The following is a 17500-nucleotide window of genomic DNA, read 5'->3' on the forward strand; positions in this document are numbered from 1 at the left end:
TTTTTTTAAAAAATTTTTCCCCCCTTTTTTTTTTTTTTTTTAAAAAAAAAAAAAAAAAAAAAAAAAAAAACCCCCCCCTTTTGGTTTTTTCCCGGGGGGGGAAAAAAAAAAAATTTAAAATTTTTTTAAAAAGGGGGGGGGGAAGGGGGAAGGGGGGGAAAAAAAAAAAAAGGGAAGAGCAGAGGAGGACGAGAGAGAGAGAGAAAGAGAAAGAGAGAGAGCGAGAGAGAAAGAGAAAGAGCAAGAGCAAGAGAACGAGAGAGAGAAAGAGAAAGAGCGAGAGCGAGAGAGCGAGAGAGAAAGAGCGAGAGCGAGAGAGCGAGAGAGCGCGAGCGAGCGGAGGGACGGCTGCGTGAGCTATGCCTTCGTGCCAAGTGTCTGATTGAAGTCGTGATCGAATGTTTCTGCCTCTCGAGTTCTGACCTTTTCGCGAACGTGGGTGATTTACCTCGACCGCGTGTGCGATCAGGTCTGTGTTATTTTTTTTTTTCTTAATCATATTTTTATTATTTTTTTTATTCTTTTTTTTCGCTCGCGTTTTGTGTTTTTTTTTAGTCTTCCACTTTTTTTTTTTTCTTTTCGCACTCTCCTTCACTGGTTATTTATTTCGCTCTCTGTCTGTTTCTCTTTCTCTTTCTTTCCCTTCTCCTCCTCCTCTCCCCTCCCTCCCTCTCCTTCTCTCCTCTCCCCCTCCCTACCTCTCTCTCTTTCCCCCCCTCTCCCTGTCCCTCTCCCTCTCTCCCTTCTCCTCCCCCCTCTTCCTCCTCCCCCCTCCTCCTCCTCCTCCTCCCTCTCTCCCTCTCCCTTCCCCTCTCCCTCTCCCCTCTTGTCTAAAGGCGGATGTTATAGGCTAACCTTAGCTTCGTTCCCTCGTTGAAGGCTTAATGAGCAGTTTCGTTGTATAGCCCTGGGGTAGAAGGCCATATTATTGCGTTTCTTTTGAGTTTTTTTCATGTATTTATCACTTCGTTTCTTTTGAGTCTTTTCGTGTATTTTTGATTTCGTGTTTTCAGTTTTTTTCGTGTGTTTATCGTTTCGTGGTTTCTTTTGAGTTTTTTTCGTGTATTTATTATTTCGTTTCTTTTGAGTTTTTTTTTTTTTCATGTACTTATCATTTCGCTTTTTCGAGATTTTCATGTATTTATTTCTTTTATTCGAGATTTTCGTTTATTTATCATTTGTTTTTTTTTCGAGATTTTCATGTATTTATCATTTCGTGTCTTTTGAGTTTTTTTCCGCGTATTTACTATTTCGTTTATTTATTTATTCATTTATTCATTTATTTTTTTTCATGTATTTACTATTTCGTTTCTTTTGAGGTTTTCAGTTTTCGAGTAAAAAGGTGGTAACGTGTTGGAGGCCCAGTATAATGGAGAAAGAATTTTAGTGATTCTTGTTTTATCGATCTGTCCACCCATTTATCTATCTATCTGTCTCTCTCTCTCTCTCTCTCTCTCTCTCTCTCTCTATCTATCTTATATATTGTTTGTTCTTTTTTTGTCTATAGTCTTGTCTCTGTCTTTTCTATCTATATTTATGTTTGTCCGTATATGTAATGGCTTCTCTTCTTTACTATATTTATATAGTTTTTTTTTAATTCTTTTTCCTTTATTTATTCTTATTTTCTTTTTCTATGTATTTGTTTATTTTCATTTTTATTTTTTTCGCGTTTTTTGTGGATGTTTTTATACACTTTATAAAATCTGTTTTTTTTTTTTCACTCGTTTTTTATTGTAATTTCGTTTGTCCTTTCCTCACTATTGCGAATTTCTTTTTTTTTTTTTCTTTTTTTTACGATGTTATTTCAACAATCATGTGTGTGTGATTTATTGTCACGCCTTTTCTGTGTAAATTTCATTACTGAACGAAAGTCAGTAGTCAGTTTTTATTTCATTTCGTTTTATTTTGGTTTCGATACATTTAAAAAAATTATGTTCAATTCATTTTGTAGTATTTACATATGCTCTTTACATAATATGTATGTATATGTAGATATATAAATATGTATATATATGTATGTATATGTATATATATATATATATATATATATATATGTTGTGTGTATATATATATGTGTGTGTGTGTGTGTGTGTGTGTGTGTGTGTGTGTGTGTGTGTGTGTGTGTGTGTGTGTGTATTCACTAATTGATTTTCTAGTTTCATGTGACATTTTTCTATCTGTGTTTCTGTTAGTTTTTAGTTTATATATGTATGTATATATATATATGTATATATATATGTATATATATGTATATATATATATGTATATATATATGCGTGTGTGTGTGTGTGTGTGTGTGTGTGTGTGTGTGTGTGTGTGTGTGTGTGTGTGTGTGGTGTTGTGTGTGTGTGTGTGTGTGTGTGTGTGTGTGTGTGTGTGTGTGTGTGTGTGTGTGTGTGTGTTCCCTCAAAGCCGCGCATTTTACCCCACTGAAAATATTGTTATTTCATCGAAACGTTTTCCTTATTATTTTCTTGTTTTCTTTGGCTCGCTCGTTGGATCGTTATACTTTTAATAGCATCGATGTTAAAACCTTTACAAATATCTATTAGTTTTGGTATAATAGCGTATGCTAATTAGACTGTGTCGGATTTACTAGTTTCGATAAAAATATCTTTTTTGGTTGTTTTTCATGTGACACCTTTACTGTTTCGTTATAAACATTACTCATTTCGCTGTGACACCTTTAATAGTTTCGTTATAACATTTAGTAGTTTCGTTATAACATTTAGTAGTTTCGTTATAATAGCCTCACCAATATCGGTCAAACACCTTTACTGGCGTCGGTATAAAATACTAACCACTCGCGCTTTGACAGCTCTGCTCATTTCGTGCTAACGATTTTACTATCATCACCGTGACACATTTATTGGTACAGTTGTCACCTCTGGTTGTGTTAGTATTACCCATTTCTGTAACGAGCATGTATCACCTTTTGCCGTTCGAGTTTTGATACCATTATCGGAATTAGTGTGTCGCATCATCACCATATCTTTCTTATCTATTGTGTGTCGAACATTTGTGTGCGACATCTGCATAATGGGAAAGCTAGCAATGAAGGTGACCCGCAAGGTTGTTGTTGTTATATTGCGTTGTCCTTTTGAATGCCTCCAGAATTTTGATTATGGTATTTTTGGGTTATTTGTATTCAGTATGTTCTTGTTTTTATTTTCAGTTTGATAATTTTTGTTTAACCCTTTGTCCTTTTCTCGTACTCTTCGACTTTCTCTTCTATTCTATCTTTCCTCATTTCCTCTTTCACTTTTTTTTTCGAGTACTGGTCGTTTGGTCTCGCCCCTGTCTTCTCTAGATTTTTTTTTCTGTATTTCCCTTTTCATATTTATTCTTTTGCTCCTAACTCGATCTTTTTCTTCATCTTTCGTTCTTATCAGACATTTTAAGAATCTCATCTCTAATCGCATTACTTTCCTTTTGGTTTCCATTACACGTTCATTTTTTTCCCCTCCTTCTTCGGCTTTCTCTTTTGTCTCCTTCATTCGTAGTCGATTTATCCACCCTTTCTACCACACTTCCTTTTAATTCTGGGCTCTTTGTTACCGAACACTTTGTCTGTCCTCTTGCTTCTTCATCATCATCTCCCCTTGCCTCTTTCTATCTCCATGGCCTCCCTACTTTTATTCCTCCCTCCCCCCCCTTCTCCCTCCTTCCCTCCTCCCCTTTAGCACTCCCATCTCACGTTTCCGGTTAGTCTTACCTAAGAAACAGGTTAATATCTGCGACCATTGTTCTGCCTGGCGCCCGTCGTCTCATAAAACAAAACTGTGGAAAACACACACGCCCAAAGCCCCTCCCCCTCCCTCCCTCCCTCCCTCCCTAAACCTCCTCCCTTCCCCTTCCTTGCCCTTCCCTTCCTCCCCCCCTCCCTTCTGCCTCTGCCTCTCCCCACGCCACCGGAAGTCCATTGTGAAAGGAATATTAGTTCAACTGACGTGGTTTGAGGTGCCCGGAGATCGTACACCCCGGGCTTCTAGAAGGAATGTCTTTTTCGAGGAGGGGGAGGAATCGTCTCAAAGTCATTTTCGCCGATTCGATTTGGTACAGGAACGAGGCTTTTCTTCTTTTTTGGGTTTATTTCCGTGACGTGAATGTGGTTTCGTCGCTTGTCTTTCGTTTGTAGGGCGAGCAATGGCGATATGAAAGTTGGATAATGAGGGATAAGCCAGTGGAAGCAGCATTGGCCGGGAACAGGTGCTTGTGGCAACGCTCGGCGACAGTATTATCTTTCACGACACGGAACTTCCCGGAGCCGCCATGCGTGTGTGTGTGCTAGTTCTTAGGCCATTTCTGATGCTTTCCTTCGGCTGTTTAAAGCGACAATTCTAATCATCCCGTTTTCGCAATTCGAATGATCTCGCAAGCAGAACCGATCATTAGAATTATGCATTCGAACACGACTACCATTGATTTAGTAAATATATATGTATCTAAAAATCCATAAGGAAATAAATAAGAACCCACCGAAAGGCAACAGCGCCATAGGCTCCGCCCACCGGATGCGCGAGGACCAATCAGCGCGCGGATCAGCGGCGTTGCCCCGTCATACGCGTAGGAGAGTCGGTAAGCCCGCCCAGATTTTCTATTGTTCGCCCGCCAAGGCACTTAACATCCTTTTATTCAATGACAAACTCGCCCTTACAGCGGGGAGAATCGCTTAAGGTGATTTGGTATTCATCGGCGAGCTGTTAAGCTGTGGCCGTATTGTAAAACTCACTGTCTCGCAATCGACCATATTTGTCTTGGACGCTTGTTGGTGCAGAGCCTCGAAAGAGCCTCGCCGGGGCCTCGTCACGCCTGTATTGCGGGGACAAAATCCGTCGCTGCTCTCTCCCGCCCTTCGCCGCCACCTATGTCAGCTCTGGTGGTGATTACGCGCCCGGTGCACACGCGTCCTATACCATTATCCACAAAAGGATTCGATCCTAATGGCTGCGCGCGGAAGGGAAGTCGCCGTAACAATCGCACCGCAAGTGATTTAAAGGCAGCCCAGTGAGAGGATTGGTGGCCTGCTCCAGCGCCTCTGCCGGACCTGCATGTGTTCGCGTACGCCATCTGGTGAGAGCCGCGGGAACTACCGGTACCCGCCAAAGCTACAGTGCCCTCCAAAATCTATAGTGTACCCCCGAATGAAATACAGTGTCCGTCAAAATCCTCAATGACATTTATAGCCATAGTGACCATCGCATGACTGGTGTCGAGGGAGAGAAGGAAGAAAAAGCCAAAAAAAAAAACATGCAAAAAAACTAAATAAAGCAGTTGCCACATCCCGCGTGCGTACCAAAAGGAAGTCTTCATCAGGAGAGACCAGTAAAGATTTATTGAGTGCAACCCATACTGTGCGCTTGCCTTGCACCATCGCACAATACCTCCATTAAGCTTGCCACCATCGGCCGCTCTTGAAAACGCGGCTTGCAATATGACGAGCTACAGCTACTCAACACAGCAAGACCAGTGGAAAGAAAATAATAACAACAACAACAACAGTAACAACAACAACAACAGCATCGGGAGTATGGCTACTTTCTGTCAGTCATCGGGTGAGTCATTTTTAAAAAAATTTGCTGTTGGAAATTTGTGTTTAAAAGGATGGTTGATAATTAAAGGCTTGCTTACGTAATTCTCGCGGACGCGTTTTGATCGGACCTCGGTGAAAGTTCTGCGTAAGATCCGAAATTTGGGGAAGGGGGAAACTATTTCTTTATTTTGTATTTCTAAATTTGTAGCAGTGTATATACATCCACGCATAAATACCTACCTACCTACCTACCTATCTACCTACCTACCTACCTACCTACCTACCTACCTACCTACCTACCTACCTACCTACCTACCTACCTACCTACCTTCCTATCTACCTAACTACCTACCTACCTAAATATTTATGTATTCCCTCACACACACACACACACACACACACACACACACACACACACATACACACACACATACACACACCACACACACACACACCACACACACACCACACACACACCACACACCAACACACACACATACACAGATATATATATATATCTATATATATATATATATATATATATATATATATATATATTAATATTATATATACCTATATACAATAATTATATATATATTACTATATATATATATATATATTATACACACACACACATGCATTATGTGCATGTATATATACACGTACGTAGACACATATATGTATATATGTATATATATAAATAGATATATGTATGTATGTATGCATACAGACACACACACACATATGGATATACATTTTAATATGTATATATGTTTGCAATATGTATATATCTATGTACTATCCATGTATCCATATATATTTGATATATATATATATATATATATATATATATATATATAATGTTTATATTTATGTGTGTATGCATTTATATATATATGCATATGCATGTATATTTGTGTATGCATGCTTATATATATATATACGCATACATATACATATACATGCATGCATCCATCCATCCATCCCTACCTACATATACATTTAGGTGCATGCCTATATATACACACACATATGTGTGTGTGTATGTGTGTGTGTGTGTGTGTGTGTGTGATGTAAAAATGACATGGATACAAACATTGTATCCTATAATCTGTCATGATTCTAATGTTAGAGATTTTGAAGATGATAGTAATAGTGAATGTAATGGTAATATTGAAAAGATGATTGAAAATATGATAGAAATACGGGTAACAGAAAACATAGTAATGTGGTAAAATGATCAGATGAAAGTAGGAGTTGGAAGAAGGTAATGGTAATGGCAGTGATAATCACAATATTGGTAAGCGGTGTGATGTTGTTTTTTATTTTTTCGCTTTTCATTTGCTGCATACAATATGTGTATATATGTATATATGTATATATATGTATATATAACACACACACACACACACACACACACACACACACACACACACACACACACACACACACACACACACACACACACACACACACATATATATATATACACACACATGTATATAAGCATGTATACATACATATGTATACAAATATATGTGTATAGACATATGTTTATATGTATGTAAATATATATAGTTATATACATATACAAATTAAATATATATATATATATATATATATATATATATATATATATATATATATAATATATATATATATATATATATATATATATTATATATATATAATATATATATATATATATATATATTATATATATATATATATATAATTTGTATACGTATACATTATGTATATGCACATGTTTGTTTATATGTATGAATAGTCATATACATAAAAAATTATATGTATATATCATACTTATGTGTATACACATACATATATACACACATACACACACACACACACACACACACACACACACACACACATATATATATATATATATATATATATATATATATACATATATATATACAATATATATATATATATATATATATATATATATATATATATATATATATAGATATATATATATATATATACACACACAAGTATATATGCATTCGCATATACATACATGTATGTATATACATAGATCTACGAAGTAAATATATATATATATATATATATATATATATATATATATATAGATAGATAGATAGATAGATAGATATATGCAAATCATATACAAGTATGTATACGTGTGCATATGTAATCGCGTGCACAGACCTTGGAAAATGAAAACATACAAATAGGTACAGAGTCAGAGATATAGAGAAAAATAGGAATAGGAAAATAAAGTGATATATTAAGAAAAGAAAGGTAAACGAAGGAATATGGTAATACTTAGTCTGGTTGGTCACGTGACAGAATATGGTTGGTCACGTGATAACTATGGTTTTGATACTGTTAATGCTATCGAGAATTTTATAATGTTGATATTGATAAGTGTTAAAGATATTACCTATTATTTAAAAAAAGTATTGAAAACCGAGGTAATTCTGATTACATTTGTCGTAAAGATAATACTAATGGTAATAATGGCAACACTAATTACAGTAATGATAATGATACTGAGTCTTAATGATACTCGTGAGAATGATAGTAATGGTAATGGCAATTATAAAGTAATTACAAACTTAACTGGTAATGGTTTATGTCATACTAGAACTACTAGTGACAATAGTATAATATTGTTAATAAAATAAGTATGATGGTAATAAAAAAAAATATATAGTGTACGAGTAGTGATGATGATGATGCTGGTTATGGTAATAATAACACATTGTATCATTATGGTGATTATTCAATTATATTCATTATAATCCAATTTATACTCTCTGTGATGATGTTTCCACAATAATCGATTTGGAATTATTTTCTTATTGGTGCAGAGGGTGTGGCCAAAAAAAGTAAGGATAAATGTAAAATGATCATGATAAAAAAAAAAATTCTTGGCCATCGTAATAAACACAGCATCAGATATCCATCAAATATTAAGTAATTTGTATTCTGTTCATAATATATCAAGCCTATTGTAATAGTAAATGAGATTTAAGCATAAACAAAAATCGATAAATCGCAACTATTGTAACAATACCAACAATGACAGCAAAATAATCACGTGACAATCGACCATAACAAAAGAAAATCGTGATGCGCAAAGCTTCAGGTGTTATTGCCACATGTCACGTCCGTAGAGACATGCTAATACCTATGATTATCGTGTGTGTGTGTGTGTGTGTGTGTGTGTGTGTTTGTGTGTGTGTGTGTGTGTGTGTGTGTGTGTGTGTGTGAAATCTCTATAATCATAATCATAACGATAAGAATGAAAGAAGAAAATGTACTATCAACAAAAAAGCAATAGTGGTAGAGAACAATCACACTAATGATAATAATAACAGCAGTGATAATGATAAAGGCTTTCACCAATAAAATTATATTTTTTTGTTGAATAAGTATTTATTGAACGAACTCCTTTATACTCGTTCCTTCCATTTCACTTTTTATTTTTTATATATTTTTTTCTCTTTCTTTTACCTCTTACCTTTTACCAATTATTTGTGCATTCTGAATTTTCCTGTATTTCCCCTTGTAATACATCGTTCGCTGTACAATAAGGGTGTTGGCTGTACCTCTGTCTACATTCACGCAGTTGCCATACACCTGTTTCGAATTTTATATTATTTTGTGACACGCTGTTAGCTCGCTATGTAATAGGCATTTGTTCAGAAAGGTTGTCTGTTTAATGTAGTGCGCGCACATGCAGACGCAAGCTACCGTATATACCGTTTATCACAAAATAACTTAAAATGTGCGATCTAAAAAAAATCGCAAAAAAAAGAAAAGAAAAAAAAGAAAGAAAAAAAATCTGTTATTGGAGTGACGTCAGAGATCGCGGATGACGTAAATAAAGTGCCAGTGCCATTAACACAGGTGTACAGGTGTCTGAGCACTCCACGCAACAATTTTCTTTATCCTCATGATTGTACTTCTGTTGCTGCCTAATTGCAATCGCGGAATCCTCTGGGTAAACAATATCTAAACGCAGGTATCTATTCATCTATCTCCTTATATATTAAGATGATTTATAACTCTAGGAGAGAAATCAAACGTTTGAAACTGGAGTTCTACGTGTATATAAACACACACGGAGACACACAACGTAAATCGGTCGATCTCGGATCTCGTTGGACAAGCCGTGGGAATGGCAGGGAAAGGAGGGGAGAGAGAACGAGAGAACAGTCACTTGCTTGCTTGCTTGCTTGCCCGCTGTTCACACGAGCGGACGTAGACAATGTCAGTACCTGGGCTGAACAACTAGCACGTCCCCAATACCAGTAGCGACTCTTAAAGTGCGTATTAGAGCGATTACAGATGACAGTAAGCATGGCGCTGCAGGCAAACTCTCCTAAATAACGACTGCTTTTCGCTTCGGGGAGTTGGTAAGCGGGAGGGAGTGAGGGAGGAAGGAGAAGGGAGAAGGGGAGGGGGGAAGGGAGGATTAGAGCTTGAGGAAAGGTGAGTTTTCAGAAATTCTGGAGGGAAGGGAGGAGGATTTTGAGTTCAGGAGTGGTGGAGGAGAATAGAATGAAGAAGCGGTGGTGGAGATTGGTAGAGAAAAATGGTGGCTTATCTGAGGTTAAAAAAGGACAGGAGCCGGTGTTGAGGGAGACAAGGGTGAGCTTTTAACGTGCAAAGGAGGGAGTGGTGGAGATCGTTGCTGTTAGGGAGACAAGGGTGTAGAGAAGGTGAAAGCGATTAGGGTGAGAAGAGGAAGAAAAGGAGGTGGGATAATTAAGTAAGATTTTAGAGTGATGGTGACGTTTCTTTGACGTATTTAAGTATATAAGTGAGAGAGAGAGAAAAAGAGAGAATAAACAGGGTGATATACAATGATAGAATAAGAAATAGATAAACAATTCCTTAGACAAAGCCAGACCAATACATTGTCAATGATAGATCGGTAGACGAACAGAGAAAAACGTATACACATATATAGGCATTCATACAAGTAGACAGATAAAATAAAAAAACAAAACAAAAGAAGAACAGGAAAGCGTGAAAAAGAGATAGAAAAACCTTAACGAGAGCTTGTGTAAGAGCAAATAACGAAGACTGTTGATCAGGTGCACAAGACAGGTGTTGGTGGAGGTGTAGTGACTTTCGTTCTAGAAGGTAAAAGTAAGGGAAAATAGATAATGTGAGAAGCGGTGAGGCAGAGAGAGAGAGAGAGGAAAAGCAGAAGGAATGTGAGAAGCGGTGAGGCAGAGAGGAAAAGCAGAAGGAAAAGGAGAAAGGAAGAGGGAAGGAGGGAAGGAATATATTTTTGGGGGCAACTCCTATCTATCTTTTATATATATATATATATATATATATATATATATATATATATATATATATATATATATATATATATATATATAAACAGGAGAAAACTAGAAAATGATTCTGAAAATAAAATTAAAATAATCGAATTGGCAACACATGTTGGAAATAAAAATTAAAAGAGAAATGATTATGATAAATAAACTCCGAACATAGCAACTGACAAGAAATAAAAAGGAGAGAGAAAAATAAAACGCTTCCAGAAAATACCGAAGAGGAAAATAAACAGAAAAAAGAGAAAGTCTCAGAAAACATAAAAAAGAGAAACATACTAAAAGAAGAGAGAGAGAGAGAGAGAGAGAGAGAGAGAGAGAGAGAGAGAGAGAGAGAGAGAGAGAGAGAGAGAGAGAAACAACCGAGAACACATGTGAAAATAATAATGATAATAACAGGGGCAACCACGGCCTGCTTGCCTTTCTCGTTATCCACACTATCCACGATTACTGTACTTATCCACATTATCTCGGTCGGGTATAGTCACCACTCCGCCTCCAGGACCGCTTCTGATGCCCACCTACCCACCTACAGGTCACCATCCACATGCTACCGCTCACCCAGGGGATTTCAGTCGTTCAGAGACCCGAGTTACAGTCAGTTTCGTAATAGTCTCGATCGCTACAGTAGTGAGTCTATCGGTTTTAGACTCGAGGGGTTACGGAGTTTCAAATTCGATTGGGTTTCAAACTCGGTTTCAGTAGCAGTTTCAAATTAATCTCGGTCGGATTTCGAGCTCGGTTTCAGGGACAGTTTCAAATTAATCGCGGTCGGATTTCGAGCTCGGTTTCAGGAACAGTTTCAAATTGATCTCGATCGATTTTTTTGTTTTGTTTCAATAACGTTTTTATTTTATTTTATTTTTTCACCGCTTTATCAAATTCCTGTTAAAATCACAGGTGTGTCTGGTATTAAAAGTGCGATTAATTACTGTTCCTGCGCTTCTATTTCAGTCACGATTAATTAGATTAATGTAAATGACAAACTATGAATAAAACATTCTCAAATAATCAGAATAATAAAAATGAAAAAAAGAAAAAAAAAATAGTAATTGACATGAAAAATCAGTCACATTCACTAAAAATTAAAACGAAATAAGAAATAGATGAAAAATAGAAAATCCCAATCACCAATGTGATAAATAAGATAAGAAAAAGAAAATGAAAAGATAATGTAGAATATAAAATGAAAAATTACCCACAGCCAAATAAATAAGAGAAAATAGAATGAATATGAAAAGGCGAGCAGTAAATATAAATATCAACGAACTTAAAAGGAAAAAAGCGGGTGTGGCGATAAATAAATAAAATATAAAAATAAAAGACAAACAGAAAACCAGAAAACCTAACAAAAAACAGAAAAGTAAATGTAAAAAAAAAAAAAAAAAAAATGCCGATAAACCGACCAGACCTTTTCCTGGAAACCTGTCAATCTCTCCCTTCCCCTCCCTCCCTCCCTTCCCCTCCCTCCCTTCTCCTCCCTTCCCCACTTCCCTCCCTTCCCCTTCCCCTCCCTCCCTCCCTTCCCCTTCCCCTCCCTCCCTCCCTCCCCTTCCCCTCCCTCCCTCCCTCCCTCTCTCCCCTTCCCTCCCTCCTCCCTCCCTCCCTCCCTTCCCTCCCCTCCCTCCCCTCCCTCCCTTTTCTCTCCCTTTTCCCTAAAATTTACTAAGTCACATAATCCATCACTCTGTTATTTTTATTTTATTATTTTTTTTACGTCTTTTCTTTCAATTAGTTAATTTTTAATTTATATATTTATTATTATTATTATTATTTCTTTAACTCTTTCCCTCTTCTCTTTTCTCTTTTATCTCTCCTATACGTTAGTCTCCTCTCCTATTTCCTCTTATCCCTCCCAATCATCATTATCTCTCTCCCTTTCTCTCTTATCCCTCCCACTCACCAGCAATCTTTCTTTCCCTCATTCTCTCCTATTCCCTCTTATCTCCCCCATTCGCTGCCTCTTCTTTATCTTCGTCTTCTTTATTTTTATCTTTTCTCCAGATGGCACCTGCTCGATCTGCCTCAATAAGCGTACAGGTGAGGTTTTCGGGGTTGGAGGTTGCAAAGAACGATGCGTGGTTTCTGCAATCATTGTATATGGCGAGTGTGTCTCACGAGAGAGAGAGAGAGAGAGAGAGAGAGAGAGAGACTGAGGGAGGGAGAGAGAGAGAGAGAGAGAGAGAGAGAGAGAGAGAGGGAGAGAGAGAGAGAGAGAGAGAGAGATTGAGGGAGAGAGAGAGAGAGAGAGAGAGAGAGAGAGAGAGAGAGAGAGAGAGAGAGAGAGATATGGATGGATAGATGGACATACTGATAGATGAACAAAAAAAAAAAAAAAAAACTATAAAGAGGAAGCTCAGACAAACAGACAAACAAATACAGAGACCCACCTTCCCCCAAAACCAAAATCAGAGTAAAAAAATCATACACAAGATAAAAAAAAAAGAATATATATAAGTAAATTATAAACCACAAGGCTGTACTTAGCTCGTAAACTTTGACAAGTGAAAAAAAAAGCATAAAATAATGGATACGGTCGACACTTAATCCATCAAATACAGACATCTTCGTTGGTTATATAATCATGGTTGGTATGCTCCGTGCGAGGATGTGGTATGCAGGGTATAAGGTATGTGAGATACTTGCACATAGCGACGTTTGGGTGGCGAGGAAGGGAAGGGGAAAGACTGGTATTTTGCTGTTCGTGGGTATTATGATTTGCTTTATGTTTTGTTAGTATTATTGTTATGTTTGTCTTTGTTTCTTTCTCCATCTTCATCTTTTTCCTCATTCATCATCTTCGTCTTCGTCTTATTCCTCATTCATCATCGTTATCATCTTGTTCATCTTCATCTTTTTCCTCATTCATCATCTTCTTCGTCTTCATCTTCATCACCATCACCATCACCATCACCATCACCATCATCTTCATCTTCATACTTCATCACCATCACCATCACCATCACCATCACCATCACCATCACCATCATCTTCATCTTCATCTTCATCTTCATCTTCATCTTCATCTTCATCATCATCATCATCATCATCACCATCACCATCACCATCATTATCACCCTTGTCATTATAATCTTTCTCAACACCACCGCCATTTTCATACTCGAACACCATTCTTGTTTTCATTCAAGTTGGAAAAATCGTATCTTTAGTTGAACGTCTAAAAAATATATATAATTATTTTTTTTTTCATATTACTTCACCTGTTGGCTTGTAATGAAAACACCTGTGCTTAATAAGGAACTAGCCAACTAGCTACTTACCAAACATCCTCTTCCTTTCATGGTCGTATTCTTAGAGCAAATATTTAACGGGAGTTCTGTTTATGACTAGACCTGATATTTCGTTTTATTTACAGTCACCTTCAGGCAAAAAAAAAAAAAAAAAAAAAAAAAAAAAAAAAAAAACATATATAATAATAATAATAATAATAATAATGATAATAATAATAATAATAATAATAATAATAATAATAAATAAAGAATGAGTAGACGAAACAAATATAATAAGATAGCGGATTACTTGCCGATTTTAAACACACGATTGATTTTTAATTCGGTCTTAATAGTAATGATGCCGATAGTAATACCTAAGATAATAATGAAAACGATGGTAGTGATGATGATCATAGCAGTGATGTAAAATTAACTATTCTGCTGATACTGGTAATAAAAAAAAGAATAATAGTAATGACAAACCGACATTAGATATGCATATCTCCCATCTGTTTCATTTAATAGTAATAGGAATACGTCACAGTACGTCAGCCGCCTTTTAGGGGTTAATCACACACATCTGTTATTAGCGATATTAGTAAGGCATGCACACACCGGTGGCTGGACATCTGTTCATCTTGTTTTTTTTTTTAGGAGTTGGGAACATGACATACGACTTAGGAGGATATTTGTGCGTAACACCTTTCTGAGACTCTAATATTATGTGGAATAATTTCGTTTTTTTTCGCTGTCTGTCTCTACTATACTCTCTTATACTCTCTCTCTCTCTCTCTCTCTTATACTCTCCTCTCTCCCTCCCTTCCTCCCTCCCTCTCTCCTCTCACCTCTCTCTCCTCCATCTCTCACTCTCTTTCTCCCTCCTTCTCCTCACCCTCTTTTCCATTTCTCCCTCACTCCCAACCCCGTAACAAAACACCTGTTACCTCATGTAATAAATGCTACCTTTGACGTCAGGAAAGAACTATATAAATATATATATATATATATATATATATATATATATATATATATAATAATAATAATAAATTCACAGGTGCGCCATTCCGCTCAGCCGCATCACCACTCCAAACATCTGTTATCATGGGTGCAGGTGCGAGAAAGCTTTATGTTTATAAACACTTGTTCTGTGTAGAAGGATTGAAGGGGAGGGAGGGGAGGGGAGAGGGGAGGGGAGGGGAGGGGAGAGGGGAGGGGAGGGAGGGGGGGGCTTTTATTTTGCTGCTGTTATAATTGTTCTTGATAACTGTTCTCGACGTTATTATTGTCGTTGTCTTGTTAATTATATATGTATATATATATATATATTGTTGGTATTATTAGTTTTCATCATCGTTATTAACATTGTTAGTATTATTTTCATTATAATTGTTATTGTTATTATCGCCATAATTATTATTAGCACCATCACCATTACCATTATCATTATCAGAATTACCATCATTATTATTATTATCATTATTCTTATTCTTATGTTAAAGTCTTTTGCTTAAAACCAATTTTATACAGTTACATAAAAGTAATTTATTACAGCTATTATCATTATTATTTTTTCAATAAATCGTTTTTTTTTTCTAAGGTTTTCGAACATATCTGATTATCTATTCAGTATTTTTACAGCATCATGGCGGCCTCGTCTTGTTGATGATTTGTTTATATAAAACGAGATTATATTACATATCCGTCAATCTTTCTTCACGCACACGCAAACACACGCCCATGCACACACACACACACACACACACACACACATACATATATATGCTGTATAATATATATATATATATATATATATATATATATATATATATATATATATATATATATATATATTTTTTTTTTTTTTTTTTTTTTTTTTTTTTTTTTTTTTTCTCTTCTTCTTCTTCTTCTTCTTCTTCTTCTTCTTCTTCTTCTTCTTCTTCTTCTTCTTCTTCTTCTTCTTCTTCTTTTTCTTTTTCTTTTTTATGACCTGAAGGACGTAAAAGAAGTTTCTTCTTTTATTTACCAACATGTAGAGTTCTGGCGGCAAGTGTATATTTGGCTTCTTACCAATGGAATTAACTAGATTTGTGATGACGTTGTTTATAGTTTGCCATCACCAAATACAGCTGTTGTCCTAAAAAAAAAAGTGTTACCATCAAAGTCGGCAATATTTTGTGTGTGTGTGTGTGTGTGTGTGTGTGTGTTTATGTTTCCTTTTTCCATATATTTTTACACCATATATGTCTATGTTTGTCTATTTATCTACCTATTTTTCATCTGATTATTTGTCTAAACACACACACACACACACACACACACACACACACACACACACACATATATATAATCTAATAATTTGTAGATATATTTTATTTTTGTTATTATTTCTGCTATTTACCATATGTCTTGGTGTCAGTGTTATCACTATTATTAATATTATATTTACTATTATCGTTATCATTATCACTGTAGCAATATTATTATTATTGTTGTTGTTCATGCAGTAATCATTATCACAACAATAATCATCTGCATCACATTACTATTATGTTCATTATCATCAACACATTTCCTCATCTCTTAATTATGAAACGAAATGATTAATCTCTTCATCCAATTATAACTTTCTCTTCTCTCTCTCTCTCTCTTTTCTTTTTTCTTTTTTTTTCTTTTTTTTAAGGGAATAAAAAAATTCCCTAGCAGTCACACGCACAGTGCATTCCCATTTTCTTTCGCTCACTCCCTGATTCCGTTTTCTATGCAGGCTCGGTCCCGGCCACCCTCCGCGACCTGTACACGAGAAGTGGCCTGTCTTCCAGTTCCCCTTCGGCAGCGTCTCCTGCCTCGCCCCTTGACCTGACCAGGTACTCCCTGCCGTCGCTGCGTCAGTACGAGTTAGCACAGCAAATGGTGACGCAGCAGGGGGCCGTCAACAAGCTGCTAGGTACGTCTGAGGCTTGAGCTTCTCTGATGTATTGGTGGGGGAGGGGGAAGGGGAGCGGGTAAGAAGGGGAGGGGAAGGGGTGAGGGGAGGGGAAGGGGGGAAGCCAGATTGCTATTTTGCATGGCCTTGATACCTTCCATGACAACATCAATTTGGGTTTTTTACTCTTTTTTAAAGTTTTAGACATCGGCGTTCGATAAAAAGTGGCTTCGTTTTCTTTGTCGGTTGGAGGGAGCACGTATGTAAATAGATTTCTAGGCTATGCTTTCTCTCGCCATAAACGTCAGTTCAGTAAGATATAGAGCGGGGAAAAGGAGAGAGAGGGAGGGAGAGGGAGAGGGAGAGGGAGAGGGAGGGAGAGGGAGAGGGAGGGAGAGGGTGAGGGAGGGAGAGGGATAGAGAGAGAGAGAGAGAGAGAGAGAGAGAGAGAGAGAGAGAG

General features: G+C 36.6%; 1 protein-coding gene across 1 annotated transcript in view; it reads left to right on the forward strand.

Annotated features, from left to right (window-relative positions):
- The first annotated feature begins 4033 nt into the window (after window positions 1–4033).
- LOC119584796 (paired box protein Pax-6-like) overlaps window positions 4034–17500 on the forward strand; it is a 21779-nt gene continuing 8312 nt past the window's right edge. The window contains 2 exon segments of the mRNA XM_037933441.1: window positions 4034–5555; window positions 16882–17061. Of these exon segments, the coding sequence (XP_037789369.1) occupies window positions 5435–5555; window positions 16882–17061 (301 nt within the window). The 5' untranslated portion in view covers window positions 4034–5434.

The sequence above is a fragment of the Penaeus monodon genome, chromosome 18 (assembly GCF_015228065.2).
Source record: "Penaeus monodon isolate SGIC_2016 chromosome 18, NSTDA_Pmon_1, whole genome shotgun sequence".
In the NCBI taxonomy this organism is placed as follows: Eukaryota; Metazoa; Arthropoda; class Malacostraca; order Decapoda; family Penaeidae; genus Penaeus; species Penaeus monodon.